Source organism: Dryobates pubescens, chromosome 10 (assembly GCF_014839835.1).
Source record: "Dryobates pubescens isolate bDryPub1 chromosome 10, bDryPub1.pri, whole genome shotgun sequence".
In the NCBI taxonomy this organism is placed as follows: Eukaryota; Metazoa; Chordata; class Aves; order Piciformes; family Picidae; genus Dryobates; species Dryobates pubescens.
Genome location: NC_071621.1, coordinates 33,750,533 through 33,771,680, shown reverse-complemented (window position 1 = coordinate 33,771,680; position 21,148 = coordinate 33,750,533). Strand labels below are relative to the sequence as shown.

Below are 21,148 nucleotides of genomic sequence, written 5' to 3'. Positions count from 1 at the left end.
CACATTCTGCTAACTAGTGCAGTACCTTGAGCAAGAGCATCTGTAGTCTGGGTTAAATACAGAATTTCTGAAGGGGAAATTCTTGGTGCATTTGAAGTTGTTACTTTTGGTTGTAGCTTTGAATAGTGGGTGGGTTTTTTATCATTATTTAATTGGTGATTGTTAAATTCTCTTTTTACTACTTGATTCTACTTGATACTACTTGATTTAACACATCCAAGTGCTGGGTTCTGCACATTGGCCACAGCAACCCCATGCAGTGCTACAGGCTGGGGTCAGAGTGGCTGGAGAGCAGCCAGGCAGAGAGGGACCTGGGGATACTGGTTGATGGTAGGCTGAACATGAGCCTGCAGTGTGCCCAGGCAGCCAAGAGGGCCAATGGCATCCTGGCCTGTATCAGGAATAGTGTGGCCAGCAGGAGCAGGGAATTCACTCTGCCTCTGTACTCAGCACTAGTTAGGCCACACTTTGAGTCCTGTATCCAGTTCTGGGCCCCTCAGTTTAGGAAAGATGTTGAGTTGCTGGAAGGTGTCCAGAGAAGGGCAACAAAGTTAGTGAGGGGTTTGGAGAACAGCCCTGTGAGGAGAGGCTGAGGGAGCTGGGGTTACTTAGCCTGGAGAAGAGGATGCTCAAGGGAGACCTTATTGCTCTCCACAACTACCTGAAGGGAAGTTGTAGCCAGGTGGGGGTTGGTCTCTTCTCCCAGGCAACCAGCACCAGAACAAGAGGACACAGTCCCAAGCTATGCCAGGGGAAGTTCGGACTGGATGTTAGGAAGAAATTCTTCCCAGAGAGAGTGATTGCCCATTGGAATGGGCTGCCCAGGGTGGTGGTGGAGTTGCCATCATTGGAGGTGTTTAGGAGGAGACTTGATAGGGTGCTTGGTTGCATGGTTTAGTTGATTAGGTGGTGTTGGATGACAGGTTGGACGTGATGAATTTGAAGGTCTCTTCCAACCTGGTTTATTCTATTCTTGATGCATGTGTGTGCAGTTTTCCTGTGTTTTCAAGATGTAATTGTATCTCTAAAAGCGAGAGCAAAGGAGTGCTTTGTACATGTGAGCTTTGACCTTATCCTTTGAAGCTCTTGGTGGTTTCTGCCTTTGATTAAATAATGTAAAGCTTCACAACTCAGGAGTTGTATTGCTTGCATTATTACAGAACCACTAGATGTGCACAAATCCTATTAATCCCTACTTAGATGCTTGTTCCAAATAAAGCATTCAAGATAAAAGGGCAAAAGTTATATGGGTTCTTAAAAAGATAACTTGGCAAATCTGCTTGGATACTTTATCAACAGAGGTGAGTTTCCTTTGATTTGAGAGTTGTCCTTGGGTGGAAGGCAATAATTTTATTTTTTCTTGCTATGATTAGCTGTTTCTTTCCTTCAGTTATTGCAAGAAGAAAAATAACCTTAACCCTGTCAAATTAAGAAGCAGGCATGTCTGAATGTAAAATGGGTCATAAGGACTGTTTCTGGTTAGGAGAGGATGAATCCCTATGCCTGTAATTGAGTGCTTGCAAATACCGAAGAAATTAATCAGCTGGTTGGCAGGTAACTGTTGAAGTGATGTTGCAGTAGGTGCCTCAGACAGGCTGTGATAAGGTTTGCTCCCTTAGCATGTCACTAATATATGGCAAGATGAGTTAGAAACTTTGGATAGTTGGCATTTATTATTCCCAATCCAGTTTGGGTAAAATGGGCTAATAGTATGCAAGCTGTTAATATGGCATTGCAGAGTAACCCTACAGATGAAGCAGGCAGTTTGATGGCATAAACTTCCTTAGGAAGCCAGCCTGAAAATGACTAGACTTGATACATAGATCTTTCACAGTTCTCCTTCATTAAGTGTCATTAGGCTTGTCTCTCTTTATAGAATCATAGAATCAATAAGGTTGGAAAAGACCTCAGAGATCATCAAGTCCAACCTATCACCCAACACCTCATAACTAACCGAACCATGGCTCCAAGTGCCACATCCAATCCCCTCTTGAACACCTCCAGGGATGGGGACTCCACCTCCCTGGGCAGCACATTCCAATGGCCAATTACTCTTTCTGGGAAGAACTTTCTCCTCACCTCCAGCCTAAACTTCCCCTGGTGCAGCTTGAGTCTGTGTCCTCTTGTTCTGATGCTGGTTGCCTGGGAGAAGAGACCAACCCCCACCTGGCTACAACCTCCCTTCAGGTAGTTGTAGAGAGCAAGAAGGTCTCCCCTGAGCCTCTTCCAGGCTAAACAACCCCAGCTCCCTCAGCCTCTCCTCACAGGGCTGTGCTCCTGACCTGTCCCCAGCCTCATTGCCCTTCTCTGGACATGTTCAAGCATCTCAATATCCTTCTTAAACTGCCCAGAACTGGACACATCTTTATCCTCACTGGTCCTGTTGAGCAGTGCTCCAGGTGTGATTATCTTCATATATTGCTACCCTCTATCCAGATGTTATTACAAGCACAATTTTTTGTGTGTGTGAGATCCAAGATAACCTAAGATTTCCATTTCTTTTTAGTAATCCCAAAATGTTTATCCAGAAGTCATTATTGTGGCAGACTGCCTTGTCCAGCAGCAAATTAGCCAAATCACTTTGGAGTACAACTTTTGGTCTTGTTTTTCTGCATCATGATTGGCTTTGGACTAATCTCTGGGTTTTTATATTGTCTTCAGAGTGGTGTGTCATTCAGTCTGTTGTCTTTCAAATTACACCCTGAAGTAATTGCTGCTATTTCAGTGCAGTTTCTGTTGGGGGGGGAAAAAAGTGCATTCTGGATATTGCACTCAGTTTTAAATACAAATTGTTCATCATACTGTGGTGCCTAGGAGTTTAAAATGTGGAAGTCCTACGTCAATAGCAGCAATCTGTAGAATAGAATAGAATTAACCAGCTTGGAAAAGACCTTTGAGATCATCAAGTCCATCCTATCACCCAACACCATCTAATCAACTAAACCATGGCACCAAGCACCCCATCCAGTCTCCTTCTAAACACCTCCAGTGATGGTGACTCCACCACCTCCCTGGGCAGCACACCAATCACTCTTTCTGGGAAGAACTTCCTAGCATCCAGCCTGTAAGGAGCAAGAACCTTGCTTTGGAGGGATGACAGAGGAATCAAACCCCTTCCTTTATGACTAACCAGAGTTTTCAAAGGATGCTAATGTAATAAAGTCATGAGAGAGAAGCATGTTGAATTTTTAATTAAACTATTTGGTTTATAACATGAAATTGCTACTGCTCATCCCTTGTGTTAATATCACAAGAACAATGCAAGATACTACAATACAGTAATGAAACATTTGTAGCACAGCTCTCTGTAGAATTTATGTGCAGGAGAAGATTAAAGGCTTGAATCTCATCTCTCACACATCCTAAATTACTACCTGTCACTGACATCTTTTAGATAATAAAATCATTTCTTTCAGAAAAATATCTAATTGTGAGGTAAAGGTATTGGGATAATGGAGATTTTTTTTTTTGGTGGCTTTTTGCAGCATTTGCTTTTATCAAGTTACAAAATAAATGGTTTGTGACTGTCTGACAGCCATTCCTCACCACTGCTGCTTGCTCTTACTTTGAGGGTAGAAATCTTTTTGTCTTGTGCTGCTTTTTCTCCAGTGAAGATATTGAAATACCAAGAGATGATGTTGATTCAAGGAATTTTCTTCAAGGCCTTGTGCGTTTTCAAGGTCCTCTGTCCCTTATGTTCTGCTCCAAAGAAGACAAGCAGACTTCCACCATGTATATAACTCAGTCACACCACTTCTGCCACAGCCAACCAAGGAGTTTTTTGCTGTTTCATTCTACTCAGACCTTAAAAATTCTCTTTCCTGTGAACCAGAGGGCATTTCTCACATACCTGTAGAAAAGAGATCAGAAACTAGTGTTCTGTGCTCTTAGGCTTAGAATTTTATCTGTACTGGAACAGTGTTGTTAACAGGCAAAGCTTTGCAGGAGGCTGAGGTACTAATTACTGTCACAGTGCTACTGCATTTCTTTACTACTCTTCCATTCTTTATATTTGCAAATTCCATTGCCAGTGGCTCTGTTTGGTTACTGTTCAAAATGTCACAAATGAGCAGCATCGAGCCTGCTAGAACTTTCTGAAGAAATTGTGAGTGAAGGGGGGAAAAAAAAAAGCCATTGGAGAATTTCTTTACCTTTCATTTTCAGGTCAGTTAGCATTTAAGGTAATAACCTATTCTTAGTTGAGTTTCTAGGTTAACTTCTCTTTTAATTGAAATAAATGTATTTTTTTAGGTGTACTGACTTTCATGTCTTGCACTTTTTCTTAGAAGATTACTGAGTCAGAATGGAAAATAGAAAACCTAAAACTCTGTTATGATTTTGCCTCCTCTGAGTTTCATTTTGATTGTGATACAGAAGTATCACATCATGTAGGTACTTCACTGGTGTTGCCTCACAGAACGAACCTCTCCTCTTCTGTTTTGAATACTAGGAAAACCAGAACTATACTTCACTTTCCAGTAAGGAATTGAGTTTTAGCTTATAGAATAGAATTAACCAGGTTGGAAAAGATCTTTGAGATCACTGAGTCCAGCCCATCACCCAACACCATCTAATCAACTCAACCATGGCACCAAGTGCCTCATCCAGTCTCTTTTTAAACACTTCCAGCGATGGTGACTCCACCACCACCCTGGGCAGCACATTCCAATGGCCATAAGGTACATGCTAGTGTTAGGATTCACAAAATACTATAGAATAGAATAAACCAGGTTCAAAGAGACCTTCAGGATCATCGTGTCCAACCTCTCATCCAACACCACCTAATCCACTAAACCATGCAACCAAGCATCCTGTCAAGCCTCGCCCTGAACACCCCCAGCGACAGTGACCCCACCACCTCCTCGGGCAGCCCATTCCAATGGGCAATCACTCTCTACCACGAGATCTGTCTAATTATAGAGCTTTACAAATGCTGAGGATATGAAATGTCTGTTTGTAATCATTGTAATGGTAGAGGACAAAAGATTCCCCCCCCCCAATTAAACAAATAGTCACAGTAGCACTACCAAAGCCATGTTTCCTTCTGCAGAGATGAAACATGAATTTCTAGCTCCTGCATGCTCTGTGGGGAGCAGTCATGCTAATTTTAGGAAGGTTGGTCAAGGAGAAGCACTGGTTGCTAATTAAGTTGGTGGTACAACAGAGCAGAAAGTATGCCACTGTAGGTGAGAAGTGACAAGTGTGGGCAAAATCAGTGCCCCAGTAGTGAGGAGGCAGCAGCAGAGCAGTACTGCCATCTGCTGTGCACAAAAGAGTTGCTGTCTAGGAACTGAAAAGCTGCCTTCTCTTCCTCACTTGGTCCTATTGCCTTTGTGTTCAGGCCAGTCTGGGGATTCTCAGGTGGCTCAAGATTCACCAGTTCTCGCTGCAGGAGTTGGAGGGGGAGTTACAACCTATTCTGGACCATCATTCAGGCTTGCTGATACAGTAAGTCATGTCACAATAACCATGTAACACAACTTGCTCAGTATTTTGTGATAAAATATTTCTGCCTCCTATTGAGGTGCTAAGACTGGGTGCAGGATTCTGGATACAGTAGTACAGCAAGCACCAAGTAAAGAGAAGTAATTACTGTGATGGAGCTGCTAGCTGTGTCCTGTTCAGACCGTGCAGGATGCAGTTGCCCTTTTTGCTGCCAGGGCACACCATGGGCTTATGCTCTGCTTGCTGTCTGTGAGACTCCTGGGTCCTTTTTCACTGGGCTGCACCCCAGAGAGGCCCCAGCTTGGGCTCATGGGTAAGGTTCTTCCTTTCCAGGTGCTGGACTTTTCATTTGCTCATGCTGAGTTTCATGCCGTTCCTGTAGAGGCAGCCTCAAGAAGTCCTTCTAGATGTCAGCCCTGCCAGTTAGTGTATTGAATGGTCCTCAACAATTAGTGTTGTCTGCAAACTTGACAGGAGTATGACATGTCCTCTGGGTCATTGCCAAAGATGATCAAGAGGAAAGGTCTTAGGACAGAGCCCTGTAGTACTCCATTTGTTCCTCACCTTCAGGTAGAGTCTAATGCTTTAATCCCTGTCCTCTGACTAGGTTATCCTGCCCTTGTTTTTGTTGTGGGTTGTGGCATTCGAATGGATATAAGGATATAGTGAGAGTATTCAAAGCCCTACCAAAATGAACACCAGTGATACCACCTGCTTTTCCCTTACCCAAAGATTGCTTTCTTTTGTCAGGAGATAAACCCAGTGTTTAAAAAATGCTGTGTCATATGTGCATGCAAAATAACCTTTAGAAGTGCTTTTGTGTAATGTGCATGCTAAATCTATTTTTGTAAGGTAGTATACAAGGAAAACTGTAGGGGAAGAGTTTCTTAGATTATTTTTTTTGTCTGTCTTCATGCACATTTGAATTCAGAGTTTGAGGAAGACATGTTCATGTCTAATTCTTTAACATATGGAGTCACAGAATCATAGTGTCAGTCAGGGTTGGAAGGGACCACAAGGATCATCTAGTTCCAACGCCCCTGCCCTGGGCAGGGACACCTCACACTAGATCAGGCTGGCCAGAGCCTCAGCCAGCCTGGGCTTAAACACCTCCAGGGATGGGGCCTCAACCACCTCCCTGGACAACCCATTCCAGGGCTTCACCACCCTCATGGTGAGGAACTTCTTCCTCACCTCCAGCCTGAATCTCCCCACCTCCAGCTTCATTCCTTTGCCCCTACTCCTATCACTACCTGAGATCCTGAGAAGTCCCTCCCCAGCCTTCTTGTAGGCCCCCTTCAGATACTGGAAGGCCACAGTTAGGTCACCTTGGAGCCTTCTCTTCTCCAGACTGAACAACCCCAACTCCTTCACTCTGTCCTCATAGGAGAGGTGCTCCTTACAAGAGCCCTCATTCTCTGTTTTGTCACTTTTTATAGAGCTTGCCTATTAAGGTAGTTAAGGAAGGTAATATCTTAGGATAATTTGTATGTTTTCAGCTTAATTTAATATAATTAGAATTCTGAGGCAGTTTCCTATGTAGAAAAGGCTGCAAGTGCTTGTAAAATTCCTGAGGGTGTTCAGGGATTGCACCTCTGTTCCTCTGAGATCTACAGTTCTATGGAAGTGGATCTGTGATGAGAATTAGCCAAATCTGACCACCAGAAGGTTAAAATAATCTTCCAGGTGTCATGATTTATGTGCAGTTCTGAGAAGCTTTCTGATACTGTGTGTGTGCCTCTGTGTGTGTGTGTTGGGAGTGGGGGGTGCTGGTGGGGAGTGGTGTCTGACATTGGCTGCGAGTGTTTTGTACTGAGCAGTGATGAATCTGTGTTTGCCTGACTGTGCAAAATATGAAGGCCTCTACACTTGAACTGAGCTCAGAATAAAATGTGTGGTTTAAAAGCATGAATGGTGTTTTAAATCTGAATACATGGTAATGTTGTTTCATCCTAGGAAGTACTTTCTGAAGCAGCATCCCTGAACTCGGGGTCAGAGCCTTTCATGCGAGGAGCACCCTGTGACTTGTCTTCAACAATTTCCACTGGAAGCTTTTTGGCTAGTGAAATTTCAGATGTAAGCCTTGTTGACACTGGTAAGTGTTTGGATTTTGTTCTTGTAAAAGGAAAATTGTGTGTTCTTTCTGTTTTGTAGCAGGGTGGGCCTAACTCACCAAACCTCTGTTCTCCTGACCTCGCCTAATGTGGCACTTCACTGTGCACAGTGATTCTGTGCTCATGATTGGTTTGTAAAAATCTAACCTTCTAACTTGCATGCTCTGGCTAAGGATGTTTTGAATGTTGTTAAGCAGATGTAAATCTGTCCTGGTTTGAGGCCAGGCAGGTCCTCTCTTGCCCCTGAGAGGAGCATAAGAGTGAGTCATACAAATGGATTGGAGAATGATGGAAAGTTTAAATGGAAAAGCAGCAAGTGCTTTACAGAAACTTCAAGCACAGTGACAAAAGAATCCCAAAGCATACAGAGTCCCTTCCAGCACACCCAAAGGTCCCCAACCTTTCCCATCTCCCCACCTGAGGATATACCCAAAACTCCCAGGGCTCTTTTTCTGACACACCCCCACCCTGTGCTGCTGCTAGGCTGGTCTCAGGCTGGCCAGGTCTAAGTCTGCCTCTTCCCTTCTCCTCCTGGCATTAGGTCTAGCCAGGCCTAAGAGGCCTTGAGGTACTCCCCCACTGTTACCCAATAGGGAGCATCTCCCATGGGAGCAGAGAGGGAAGAAAGAGGAAGAGAATGACTTTCAGATAGATTTATAGGGCACAGGATATTAAGGGTATGAATTTTCAAGTGTCAAAATTGAAAACAAACCAACCCCCAAACCCCCCCTCCCCAATCCCCCACTGACAGTGTAATTGCTTTCTAATCAATATATCTCATGGATTGTTAAAGAGAGATGATTGTCTTACTGTTGAGGGAATTGTTCCACTATATGCTTGTCACCATAGTAATTCTTACTAATTTATGAGGGGAGGCTGAGGGAGCTGGAGTTGTTTAGCCTGGAGAAGAGGAGGCTCAGGGGGGACCTCATTGCTCTCTACAACTACCTGAAGGCAGGTTGCAGCCAGGTGGGGGTTGGTCTCTTCTCTCAGGCAACCAGCACCAGAACAAGAGGACACAGTCTCAAGCTGTGCCAGGGGAAGTTTAGGCTGGAGGTGAGGAGAAAGTTCTTCCCAGAAAGAGTAATTGGCCCTTGGAATGTGCTGCCCAGGGAGGTGGTGGAGTCACCATCCCTGGAGGTGTTCATGAGGGGATTGGACGTGGCACTTGAAGCCATGGTTTAGTTAGTTCTGAGGTGTGGGGTGACAGGTTGGACTTGATGATCTCTGAGGTCTTTTCCAACCTTACTGATCTATGATTCTGTGATTTTTGAAAACATTGAATGCCATATTGACTTGTAATAGTTTTCCAGGCAACACCTATTCATATACTATTCTGCCTCTTTATCTTGTTGGCTTTTCATAGAATTCAACTCCTTTATAAAAGAAATAATTGTTGTTCTCCTTCCTGACATTATCACCTCTGAACATGGGAAGTGAGTTTGAAAGTGATTAGTGTCCCTGTGGATTCACTTACCTTAAGGCTTAATATTGTCTTAATTTGATATACATCTGATCTCATGCACAGCATGTGTGTATGAGTTACCTCACATTTATAAATCCATTCTTGAAGACCACAGTTTTTACAGCCTGATATTTCAGTGGCTCATCTTAAACCTAATGCTCTAAAGTGCTGAGTGTTATTTTGGGTAATGCACTTCATAACTCGTGTGACAAATCCGTGTTTCGTTGACACAAAGCTAAAGCAAATTCTAGGATCATTTGTAGCTTTTCTGTACTGTTGTTCTTCAGTTGTGGAATTAAAACACCAAAGGTTTTGGTTACTCAGCTGCATGAATACATTTTCCAAGAGTAGCTGCACCTTCGTTGTATGCCAGGTGTTTAGTAATGACCTTTCCTGACAGCTTAGTGCAGTTCTTCTGTAAGCACAAAGACAGAGGGGCTGGTGCCCTCGCTGGAAACACTAGAGATTCAGGCTGGATGTGAGGAGGAAGTTCTTCACCATGAGAGTGGTGAAGCCCTGGAATGGGTTGTCCAGGGAGGTGGTTGAGGCCCCGTCCCTGGAGGTGTTTAAGAGCAGGCTGGCTGAGGCTGTGGCCAGGCTGATCTAGTGTGGGGTGTCCCTGCCCATGGCAGGGGGGTTGGAACTAGATGATCCTTGTGGTCCCTTCCAACCCTGACTGATACTGTGATACTATTTTGGTTGCCTTGATTCTCTCAGATTTCTTGTGTGGGTGCTAGGTACTTTCTGTTTAAGCCTCAATAAAACTTGATGTCACAAAGATCACCGTAATATGCCATAGGAGGCAAATATGTGCTAGCTAGCATAAAATAAAAGCATTCATCCTCTTTCTGATTTTATGGTTTCAGTGTTTCCTAAGTCCACATACTCTAAAAGTGCTAGGGTGTCATGATTACTGCATCAACTTAAATAGGTGGAAACTTCTGGTAAGGTTTGTGGCAGGGTTGGCAGGAATAGAATAGAACAGAATCAACCAGGTTGGAACAGACCTTTGAGATCATCAAGTCCAACCTGTCACCCAACACCATCTAATCAACTAAACCATGGCACCAAGTGCCTCATCCAGTCTCTTCCTAAACACCTCCAGTGATGGTGACTCCACTACCTCCCTGGTGACTCCACCACCTCCCTGGGCAGCACATTCCAATGGCCAATCTCTCTTTCTATGAAGAACTTCTTCCTACCATCAAGGAAGCAATTAAAGAACCAAACCCCAGAGCACTTCACTAATATTAAGCAGGTGTCTCTTGGATTTCATGCAAGTGGTTTAGATGCCAGATTGTGAATGTCCAGCTTACTGTTTCAGGATTGTCTTCTGATAGTATAGAAGATGGAATTTTGAGAGAAGCAGCAAGCAGCCCTTGGACCTCCTGGCTGCCTTTTACCTTCCAGCCGAGGCGAGAGAATTTGGCTGGAGCGTCTGAAACTCCGTTGTCTGAAGGAGAGATGTCCCTTGATGAAAGAAGTCGGATACAGCAGATCTTGGGGAAACATCCTGGAGACCTGAACACTTGCTCAGAGAACAATACAGGTTTCAAAGGTGCTTGCCATTTTAAAGCATTTTTGTGCAGTCACATGGAAGGAGTTCACTCAGTGTCGTGTGTCAATCTGTATGGTTTGTATTCAGCTGACATTTTAATGTCAGTAAGGATTCTAACTCTGAGAACTTTCTTGTTTTGATGTGCTCTTTGATGTCTTTTACTCTTGAACGTGTCCAGAGAAGGACAATGAGGCTGGGGAGAGGTCTGGAGCACAAGCTCTATGAAGAGAGGCTGAGGGAGCTGGGGTTGCTTAGCCTGGAGAACAGGAGAGGGAGAGGGGAGACCTTATTGCTCTCTACAACTACCTGAAGGGAGGTTGTAGCCAGTAAGCAGTGTGCTGTATCTGTTGGCTGTTTGAGGGGTGGTGGTTTTCAGGGGTTTCATTTTTAGATAACCTCTTCTTTTTCTTACAGCTCTAACAGCTGAAGTTGATTTTTCTGAAATGGAGAGACATTTGCCAAGCTTCCATCAGCAGCTGTTTCAGCCTTTGGAACCAAGTCTTGACTCTGATACTTCATCATCCTGTTCTCAGTACAGAGTTGCACAAGTGAGTAGAGAATTTATTAAGGTACGAGAGGAAAATGCCTGATGGAGGAAATACTTTGTGGAGTTGCTGGAAGGTGTCCAGAGAAGGGCAACGAAGCTGGGGAGGGGTTTGGAGCACAGCCCTGTGAGGAGAGGCTGAGGGAGCTGGGGTTGCTTAGCCTGGAGAGGAGGAGGCTCAGGGGAGACCTTATTGCCATCCACAACTACCTGAAGGGAGGTTGTAGCCAGGTGGGGGTTGGTCTCTTCTTCCAGGTAACCAGCCATTATTTTCAACCAGGTGGCCAGCCAAATGGCCACTGTATGCTCTTGGGTGCAACTGTAAACTTTCTTTCACTACAGTCTCAAACTGCACCAGGGGAGGTTTAGGCTGGATGTTAGGAAGTAGTCCTTCATAGAAAGAGAGATTGGCCATTGGAATGTGCTGCCCAGGGAGGTGGTGGAGTCACCATCACAGGAGGTGTTTAGGAAGAGACTGGATGGGGTGCTTGGTGCCATGGTTTAGTTGATCAGATGGTGTTGGGTGATAGGTTGGCCTTGGTGATCTCAAAGGTCTTTTCCAACCTGGTTAATTCTATTCTATGCTTTAAGATTTCTGTGGAATTTAAGTGCATAAACCCTATACTGACAGCTTTCCAGAAGAAACACAATAATAGTTTTTGACAGAACTGGAAGGGTCTTTTCCAGCCTTCTTGAGTCTGTGTTTTACTGGTGGTATGCAGAAAAGTGAGCCAAAAGATCAAGTATTACCTTTACTTTTTTGTCCTTCGGATTTGTGTGAAAATCTTAACTCTTAGGATTTAAGTCTTAATTAAATCTTAAGTCAGATTGTTTGTTAAGTTAAAAGCTTTTTTTCTTGACACTAGACTTCAACATTTTCAACAAGGAGTCAACACATGCCTGCAACTCCAGCCATGGGTGGTTGCACTCTGGAGGTCCAAAGAAGCAGTCTGCCTTTGAGCCTTTTAAAAACCAGGCCAAACAACGTTGCATCAGGAGGAGAAACTGCTAAAGAAAACATGGCTGCAGGTATGTACAGTCCTGTCAGATCCAGACTTTCAACCTGCAGCCAACATGAAAATACCAACCCTTAAGGTGGCTGTGCTGTGTCACAAGTGGGAATGAACACTTCTGTCAGCCCTAATTTGAAATGTCAAACCTCTGCTGCTGCTGTCTCTGTCTTCTCCACTGAACTCTTAAATTTGGTCAAGTTCTTGGATTTTCTCAGCAGTTGTACTTCTTGTACAAGGGGCTGCTGAGCCTGAAGAAGTGGAGGCTCAGGGGAGACCTAATTGCTCTCTACAACTACCTGAAGGGAGGTTGTAGCCAGGTGGGGCTTGGTCTCTCATCCCAGGCAACCAGAACAAGAGGACACGGTCTCAAGCTGTGCCAGGGGAGGTTTAGGCTGGATGTTAGGAAGAAGTTCTTCACAGAAAGAGAGATTGGCCATTGGAATGTGCTGCCCAGGGAGGTGGTGGAGTCACCATCACTGGAGGTGTTTAAGAAGAGACTTGGTGCCATGGTTTGGTTGATTAGATGGTGTTGGGTGATAGGTTGGACTCGATGATCTTGAGGGTCTTTTCCAACCTATTCTATTCTATTCTATTCTATTCTATTCTATTCTATTCTATTCTATTCTATTCTATTCTATTCTATTCTATTCTATTCTATTCTATTCTATTCTATTCTATTCTATTCTCTCCAGTTTTAACTCTTGATGATAATTCTTTGGAACAGGAGCCGAAGAATCTTTTCACCCACTGCAATTAGAGACGACTCTGAGTGATGACCATCAGAGTAGTGATCAGGAGCATGATGGTGTGTTACAGAGGTCTTTTGAACAAACCCCTGGAACTAAAAAATGGGGCAATGGGAACTGTGCTTCCTCTGCCAGAGAATATGAAGAACTCTCCAGCAAAATGGAATATATTGATCTCCAGTGTTCGATGGAAGAGCTGCGAAATGAAAGTCTGAATCCACTGGAAGAGCAAAAATCATTTTATCAGCTAAATACCACACCAGTTCCAGTGCAAGAAACTTTCTCTCAGCACTTACTAAAAGAGACAGTGTCCTCTGAAAAATTACCTGTGGAGGCATTTGATAAGTATGTGAAGCTTCCTGAAAAATCAGTTCATGGACATGAAGCACATAAAGCTGTAGAGCTGGATTTGCAGTGCACTACAAAGGTGAAGGAGCCTGTCCAAAGCTTTTCAGAAGTACAGAAATCTTGGCAAATCCCCAGAGAAATCCATTTGGAAGCCTCAGACATCCATTCACAGGCTGCCATGGAGCAGAATGGTTCTCTCCTGGAAACCCAGCATAAACATTCTAATTCTGTGCCCAGAAGCTCATGTCACATTCCAGTCTGGGTGAGTGAAACAGATTTCCAAGAGCAGGAATTTGTGCAGGCTTTTTTCTTTGCTTTGTTGTTGGGGGGTTTTTCTGTTGCTGCACCAAGTTCTTTCAGACCTTTAGTATCTGAAAGCTTAGCAAACATTGATTTTTACAGTTCTAGTTGAAAGCTTGCACACTTCCTGGACTTCTGCCCTACTCTTCTTTCAGATTGTAGCATGAATTCACTAGCAGTAGCTGACATGAGCTGGAGCTCCCAGGCTTGCTGGAGGAGCTCTGGCGCTTCTGTTGCATCCCCTTCTCAGCCTCAGTGGGGGCAGTGTATGCATCTGTGTTACCCTGCTGAGCAGCCCCATCCCCATTTAGAAGCCTGAAGGATGTGAACAATGTAGCCAAAGTATAAGACACCTAAGGACATAGCTTTGGTGGAGTAGCTTGAAAAAAATAATTATCAGAGTTTGCTCAAAAACTGAACTCATTTAAACTTGAGGTGAGTAGAGGAGAGAGATGGATTTATTGGCAAGTTGCTTTGGGTGGTTTGTTATTTTTAGCACTGATGTGTGAAACACTTAGCATTGGGCTTCATTTCCATAAAGCCTCAGGCAAAATGTGCTTTCTGTGTTTCATTTGCTGCCTGGGGGCAGGATTTCTTTTGCATGTTGAAGGAGCCTCCTCTTTCTGTCAAGGTAACAGCTGTTGCTATTGCTGGGCTTGGAGTGGCTGGAGAGCAGCCAGGCAGAAAGGGACCTGGGGGTACTGGTTGATACTAAGTTGAACATGAGCCAGCAGTGTGCCCAGGTGGCCAAGAAGGCCAATGGCCTCCTGGCCTGCATCAGGAACGCTGTGGCCAGCAAGAGCAGGGAAGTCATTGTGCCCCTGGACTCAGCACTGCTTAGGCCACACCTTGAGTCCTGTGTCCAATTCTGGGCCCCTCAGTTTAAGAAAGATATTGAAACACTTGAATGTGTCCAGAGAAGGGCAACGAGGCTGGGGAGAGGTCTGGAGCACAGCCCTGTGAGGAGAGGCTGAGGGAGCTGGGGTTGCTTAGCCTGGAGAAGAAGAGAATCAGGGGAGACCTTCTTGCTCTCTACAACTAACTGAAGGGAGGTTGTAGCCAGGAAGGGGTTGGTCTCTTCTCTTAGGTAACCAGCACCAGAACAAGAGGACACAGTCTCAAGCTGTGCCAGGGGAAGTTCAGGCTGAATGTTAGGAAGGAGTTCTTCACAGAAAGAGAGATTGGTCATTGGAATGTGCTGCCCAGGGAGGTGGTGGAGTCACCGTCCCTGGAGGTGTTCACGAGGGGACTGGATGTGGCACTTGAAGCCATAGTTTAGTAGTCCTAAGGTATTGGGTGATAGGTTGGCTTTGATGATCTCTGAGGTCTTTTCCAACCTTATTGATTCTATGAAGTAGTGATTTATTTGCTTTTGCTTTTAGCTCTATGTCACACTGATGTCTTCTGTAATTTTATTTTGAAGGAGACCGAGTCAGGGCATGGTATTATGGAAGAACCTGAGCTCACTCTGATGAGCTCAAATGATGTCAGTATTGCAGAGTCAGACATTGAACACACTAACCAAGAGAAAAAGAAGGATAAAATCAGTAACCCAGCACATGTGGATCAGTCTGAGCTTAATATTTTTACTAAGGTGAGTCTTTACCTAATATACTTTTCATTCAGTCTGATGACACGGAGTGGCCTCACTCTTGTAGTTAATCCACTGTTGCAGAACAAGAGACTGTGAGGACCACCCAAGCCTAGTAATTGTTTTAATATCCTGGCTGATGTTACTTCTCTGAACAGACTTAAATGTGGGCTATTCCACAAAATCACTGCCTAGTTGTGGTGGGTTGAAGTTTCCACCCCAGCATTAACCACCACAGTAGTCCTGCCAATGTATATGAGAGTTTGGGAAGACTTCTGCTGGGAAACAGAATCATCTCACTGGTTCTTGCAAGACTAAATTGTAGCCTTTCAGTTGAAGACTTGAATGTGAGGATAGGGTGAGGCAAAAAAAGCTACAAGCTAAACAGGATAAAACCAGCCCAACCTAGGGAATGGATTTATGCTAGGTCCTCACAGCAGGATGAGGTTTATGGGGGAAAGTGTGATCAGCTTGTCATACTGCCATGCTTAATGTGCCTGTGGTATGCTGTACGCTTCTTGCTCGTTGCTTATATAAAGCAAAGGCTGTAAATTGTAGAGGGACTGGTTTGTAATGAGAGAGTAGTTCGTGTGCTGAAGCAGTAATGTAGAACCAAGTAATGTGTGTGTGTTAGATCAGTAGATTAGAGACTGGATGAAGTCATGTTTCAGTTGCAGGAGGCATCTAGAGAAGATCTTAAATGTGCCTAAGGATGGATCTTTATAAAGCAATGGAGGTGGGGGTAAGGCAGAGGCTGGCAGCTGGAGGCTGTACTTCTGCAGTGGGTGTTGCCTTCCAGCTGAGAATGGGGAAAGAAGACAGAGGAATGAAAGGGTGATGGAGGAGAGCTACAGAAAGAGAAGAGGGAAAAAACCCCCACATCTAGTGAGATGAAGTGTTGCAGCCCTGTATTATGAACATGCAAGGGAAATCTGATCTTTAATGGATTTTTACTTAAGTTTAGGGTGGTTTTAGGAAGTAGAATTTTAATACTTAGTACCAAGATTCAGTTCTGATATTTTTATTGCAGCTCTGTAAAGGCAGGTAATGTCTTTGGCTCTATGCTGGTGGGCAGCACTACCACTTCACTTTCATTTGTGGTATATTTTAAGCATTTTCAATCACTGATTCCTTTTAAAACAGGAGCAAGAATTTTCACCACTAGTTCCAGATGCAGGTGACTCAGTGCTTGTAAGGCCTGACGGTTCTTCCACAGCCCAGAGTGCCAGTCCCTTCCCAACACATCAGACTGCAGGTAGTTATTGTATAGCTTCAAAATGCTGAAGTTAAGAGAGAAAGTCTTTATAGCATTAAAATCAGTGATGAAATCCTCCTCTCCTTTGGAAAACAAGGTGCTGCTTTTGCTTAGGCAAGTGCATCTTGCTGTTCAGCTTTGGCTTGGAGTAGTGTGGCCCAGGTTTAATCTGTCTTGAAGAAGCATTGGCTTGTCTCTTTCTGCGCTGAGCTGACTTTCATGGGAGTTCTTATTTACAATGCCATGGGGGGTTGTGTGCTAGCTACTTAATTGTGAAAAACTTGGTGGTGGTGTTTGTCATGTTGTAGTTCTCTCTTTACAGGGATACAGGATTAACCAGGTTGGAAAAGACCTTTGAGATCATCAAGTCCAACCTATCACCCAACACCATCTAATCAACTAAACCATGGCACCAAGTGCTTCATCCAGTCTCTTTTTAAACACCTCCAGTGATGGTGACTCCACCAGCTCCCTGGGCAGCACATTCCAATGGCCAGTCTCTCTTGCTGGGAAGAATTTCCTGTTGGGCCTCAATCTCTGTAGCCAAGGAGCCTTTTTTCTTTCTTTGTTTTCCATCTGATGATCATGTGGAACATCAGTGAAACGCTGCAATACTTTGCTGTCCAAGATTGTGGGAGTTTTAGGCTATGCCTTGAAAATTTAGCTGCAGAGCTTGAGCAGAAAAGTAGAAAAGTATAAATAGATTGCTGATGGGTGTAAAAAGGAAAACAAAAGGTTATGGGATGGGGAGGTGGTGGAGTCACTGTCATTGGAGGCGTTCAGGAGGAGACTTGATGGGGTGCTTGGTGCCATGGGTTAGTTGTTTAGGTGGTGTTGAATTGGTTGATAGGTTGGACACGATGATCTTGAAGGTCTCTTCCAACCTGGCTTATTCTACTCTATTCTATTCTATACAAATTAATTGGATAAATGTCTGGGATAAGAGAAGCTGTATCATAACAATTCTTCACATTTCACTTCCCTTTTCATTCCTTGTGTCTTCTCCTCTGATCTTGGCTGTTCTGCTTTGCCTGGGAGAAGATAACCCTTCTGGCTGACCTTGACTAACACTGCTTTCTCTCCAGCTGTCTCTCTCGGTACAGGGGGTCTGAGAGGTTTGGGGGAGGGCAGTGGAGCAGCTTCCCTGGTCTCTGACCAGGGAGGATTTTGTGTTATCTGCTAACTGTAAATACCTGTATAATACTGTAGCTCCTGTATATTTTGTACACATTCATTGCATTCCATTGCAGAGTGTAGTTTTTGCTTGTAAACACAGCTTCATTTGCTTCTGAGTGAGTTAGTCTGGCTGAAGTTAATGCTGGGGGAAATTCAACCCCCCACAAAGATGAACATCAGTAACATGAAAGACAGGAAGTGACAGAACCTCACCATGTCAGGGACTTCTCATGCCTTTGTGTTTTGAGGCACAGAGGTGCTTTCAATGCAGCATATATCATGGTGTGTGTCATGACAGCCCTGTGTACAGCTGTTAGAGCCACAGGTCTGAACTGCTGCTTGTCTTGTGAGCTCCCTCCTTGCCCAGTGTCACTCTTGGCTGCAGAAGTCAGCAGCTTGGCATTTTGGGAGAGTGCACTGACAAGCCTGACTTCCACTGCTGCAAGTGAGAAACACTCTCTCTGTGTTTCCTTTCAGTGATGCTGCTGGAGTTTGCAGCTACACCTGGAAGCCTGCAAGCAGCTTTTTTGGAAAGAAAGAAGAATTTCATCCAGAAATCTCTGAAAAGAGTTGAAGGAATTAAAAACAGAGAGAGAGAAAACCAGCCAGAAGCCAGGCAGTTTCAAAGAGGGAAGTCTGAGACATCAAACAGGCCAAAGGAGGCTGTTCTTATCCCTGGTAGGTTTATCTGGGCACAAGACATGGCATTAGTGTGGTTAGCTTCATTTGCTCCTAACTGAGTTGGTCTGGCAAAGCTAATGCTGGGGGGCGAAACTTCAACCCACCACAGTTAGGGATCCTTGTAGTTGCTGTTTTATGTCAAAGAAGAGATTTCATGTTCACTGCATCTTTGCTGTAGCAGACTGGGATATTCTTTAGTTCTCAGGGATGCAGGGAGCTGATGCATCTCATGTGGAGCTGGAAGCTGGCTGTGGAGAAGCCAGGCTTGCTTGAAGTCTAGGAAGCAGCCCAAGGAGTGAGGATTGACTCTCCAACATGATGTCATCTCCATTGTGTCAGTTCTCTTAGATTCTTTCTTCTGACATCAGTTAGAAATCTTTGCAAACCACTCATGCTGCTGAGTGAGCTGGAGTAGAGCTTTGCATGTAAGGTGTGATGGGCTTTTGCTCTTCCTTTTTTTAAGGGGAAAAGGGTGCAGTTGCCAATCAGTTGAAGAAAGTAGAAGTGGTGAAAGTGTCTTCTCCAGAGGGCAGGAAGTCTGGAGAAACTGAAAAGCACCAGCATACCTCAAGGTACTGCATGAACACAAGTGGGACGAGCTTGGGTTAAAAATGTAGTTGCTGCACTTTGGCCACAGCAACCCCATGCAGTGCTACAGGCTGGGGTCAGAGTGCCTGGAGAGCAGCCAGGCAGAGAGGGACCTGGGGGTACTGGTTGACAGTAGGCTGAACATGAGCCAGCAGTGTGCCCAGGTAGACAAGAAGACCAATGGCATCCTGGCCTGCATCAGGAACAGTGTGGCCAGCAGGAGCAGGGAAGTCATTGTGCCCCTGTACTCAGCACTGCTTAGGCCACACCTTGAGTCCTGTGTCCAGTTCTGGGCCCCTCAGTTTAAGAAAGATATTGAAACACTTGAATGTGTCCACAGAAGGGCAACAAGGCTGGGGAGGGGTCTGGAGCACAGCCGTGTGAGGAGAGGCTGAGGGTGCTGGGGTTGCTTAGCCTGGAGGAGACTCAGGGGTGACCTTATCACTCTCTACAACTACCTGAAGGGAGGGTATAGCTAGGTGGGGGTTGGTCTCCTCTCCCAGGCAACCAGCACCAGAACAAGAAGACACAGTCTCAAGCTGTGCCAAGGGAAGTTTAGGCTTGAGGTGAGGAGAAAGTTCTTCCCAGAAAGAGTAATTGGCCATTGGAATGTGCTGCCCAGGGAGGTGGTGGAGTCACCATCCCTGGAGGAGTTCAAGAGGGGATTGGACATAGCCCTTCAGGCCATGGTTTGGTAGTCATGAGTTGTTGGGTGATAGGTTGGACTTGATGGTATCTGAGGTCTTTTCCAACCTTTACTGATTCTAAAATCAGTGTCTTATGAAAGCTACCAGTCAGTCAGTTTGTCATTTCCCAGTTGGACACAGTACTGCTTCACACACAAGAGTTAGGAGAGAGGAGCCAAGTGTTTCCCACAAGTGCCTGTTGGGGAGCTGGCAGCAAGACCTGACTGGCAGCCTGCTCATTTCATTGTGTGGAGGCAGCTGTGCCAGTTCATGCAAGAAAGCAGCTCCAATCTGAAGCAATGGGTGCTTGGTGGTGTGCAGCAGGTACAGCTCCTGAGCAGCATCTCTGTTGGATGTAGCCAGAGCAATTTGAAGTGATTTTTGATCACTGGAGACCTGCCTCAAAATACCCCTTTGTCATTTCTAGCAGTTGAGGCTTCTTCCAGCTTTGCCACTTTCTTACTGTTGCTTTTTCCACCCCCCCCCCTCTGTTTTGACAGAGTTTGTAATCAACTTGCAGAAGTGAAAACCAGAAAGGAAGAGAAAACAAGACAGGAAACTTATGCCAGAAACAGAGAAAAGGCTAAAGAGTTTCAGAAGGTAATAGTCTGCTGTGCTGTCCTCTTACCTTGGGTCTGATTTCACCAAGCTTCTACTCAGACCGAAACAGTTTTGTGGTGTTAAGAGACTATCAAACCAGTCTGGATTTTAAGTGGTGGTATGTCCCACAGGAGAATTTCCTTGTCAACAGTACAACTGAGCTGAAATTCTCTGCTTTAGGCTGGATTTTCTTTGTCCACCTGGGGGCTGGGTGTAACCAGACACTGTGCTTGCTAATCCAAACAGGTCAGGACTGCTAGTGGGGCCTGCCTCTTGTCTGTCTTCAGGTAGAATAAATCACTTGCTTTACAGAAGCTAGATCAGCACACCTTGGCCCTGAGATCTGTCAGCTTTTTGGAACAGTAAACAGTACCTGAACTCCCTGCCTCCTGTCCAGACTTGCACTATTACTGATGCTCAGGTTACACAGCAGCAGTGTCTCAGTTGGGCACCCTTCAGCTAGGCTGCTGTCAGCAGGCACTTGAGCTGTGCTAGGGTAGCTCATGGTTTGTTGTATTTGCAGAAAGTGCTGGATAAGCTACGGGCCAAGAGGACTTGGAAAGCACCATGACTGGGAGCAAGGACTTCATGAAGTTGTGGAGCCACTGGGCATCCTTAGCTTTAAGATGGGGAAGTGCTAACAAAACCTGGGTAGGACCCTCCTGTTCCAGAGACCACTACAGCAGCTCAACACAAGTGTACATGGTTTGCCTTAGGCTAAGTGGACTGACAGTGAAAAGCCTTTCTGCATGTGCAGTATTGCTGAAGGGAGATCACACAACTCTTTAAATGTGTATACAATGGTTTCAAATAAAAGCTTCTTTTAAGAATACCTCTACAGTGTATAGTGTAAGTGAAAAGAGGAAAGCCTGGCTTTCCTGCATTCAAGATGTACTTAAAGTACCTTAAGGTATGAAGTAAAGAAAAGCTTTATACTGCTCTTACTTCCAGTGTAGTTTTTCTGTCTAAGATTCCTGAGCTCCACCTCGCTGTTTTTCTACAGCGTGTGGTAGAGTTGCATGGACTGTAGCCATCTGA

The 21,148-nt window shown here is 44.8% G+C and overlaps 1 protein-coding gene and 1 non-coding gene across 2 annotated transcripts in view; both read left to right on the top strand.

The window, feature by feature from the left end:
• CEP295 (centrosomal protein 295) overlaps positions 1 to 21,140 on the top strand; it is a 46,666-nt gene extending 25,526 nt beyond the window's left edge. The window contains exons 17-28 of the mRNA XM_054164520.1: positions 5,342 to 5,448; positions 7,402 to 7,540; positions 10,349 to 10,582; positions 10,997 to 11,130; positions 11,993 to 12,155; positions 12,864 to 13,495; positions 14,957 to 15,127; positions 16,268 to 16,379; positions 18,033 to 18,233; positions 18,700 to 18,808; positions 20,011 to 20,110; positions 21,114 to 21,140. Of these exons, the coding sequence (XP_054020495.1) occupies positions 5,342 to 5,448; positions 7,402 to 7,540; positions 10,349 to 10,582; positions 10,997 to 11,130; positions 11,993 to 12,155; positions 12,864 to 13,495; positions 14,957 to 15,127; positions 16,268 to 16,379; positions 18,033 to 18,233; positions 18,700 to 18,808; positions 20,011 to 20,110; positions 21,114 to 21,140 (2,129 nt within the window). The remainder of the gene's footprint in view (positions 1 to 5,341; positions 5,449 to 7,401; positions 7,541 to 10,348; positions 10,583 to 10,996; positions 11,131 to 11,992; positions 12,156 to 12,863; positions 13,496 to 14,956; positions 15,128 to 16,267; positions 16,380 to 18,032; positions 18,234 to 18,699; positions 18,809 to 20,010; positions 20,111 to 21,113) is intronic.
• On the top strand, positions 7,075 to 7,159 carry LOC128897505 (small nucleolar RNA U2-19). The gene has a single exon (XR_008462425.1). It is a non-coding gene; the product is annotated as a small nucleolar RNA U2-19 (small nucleolar RNA).
• Positions 21,141 to 21,148: the final 8 nt, after the last annotated feature.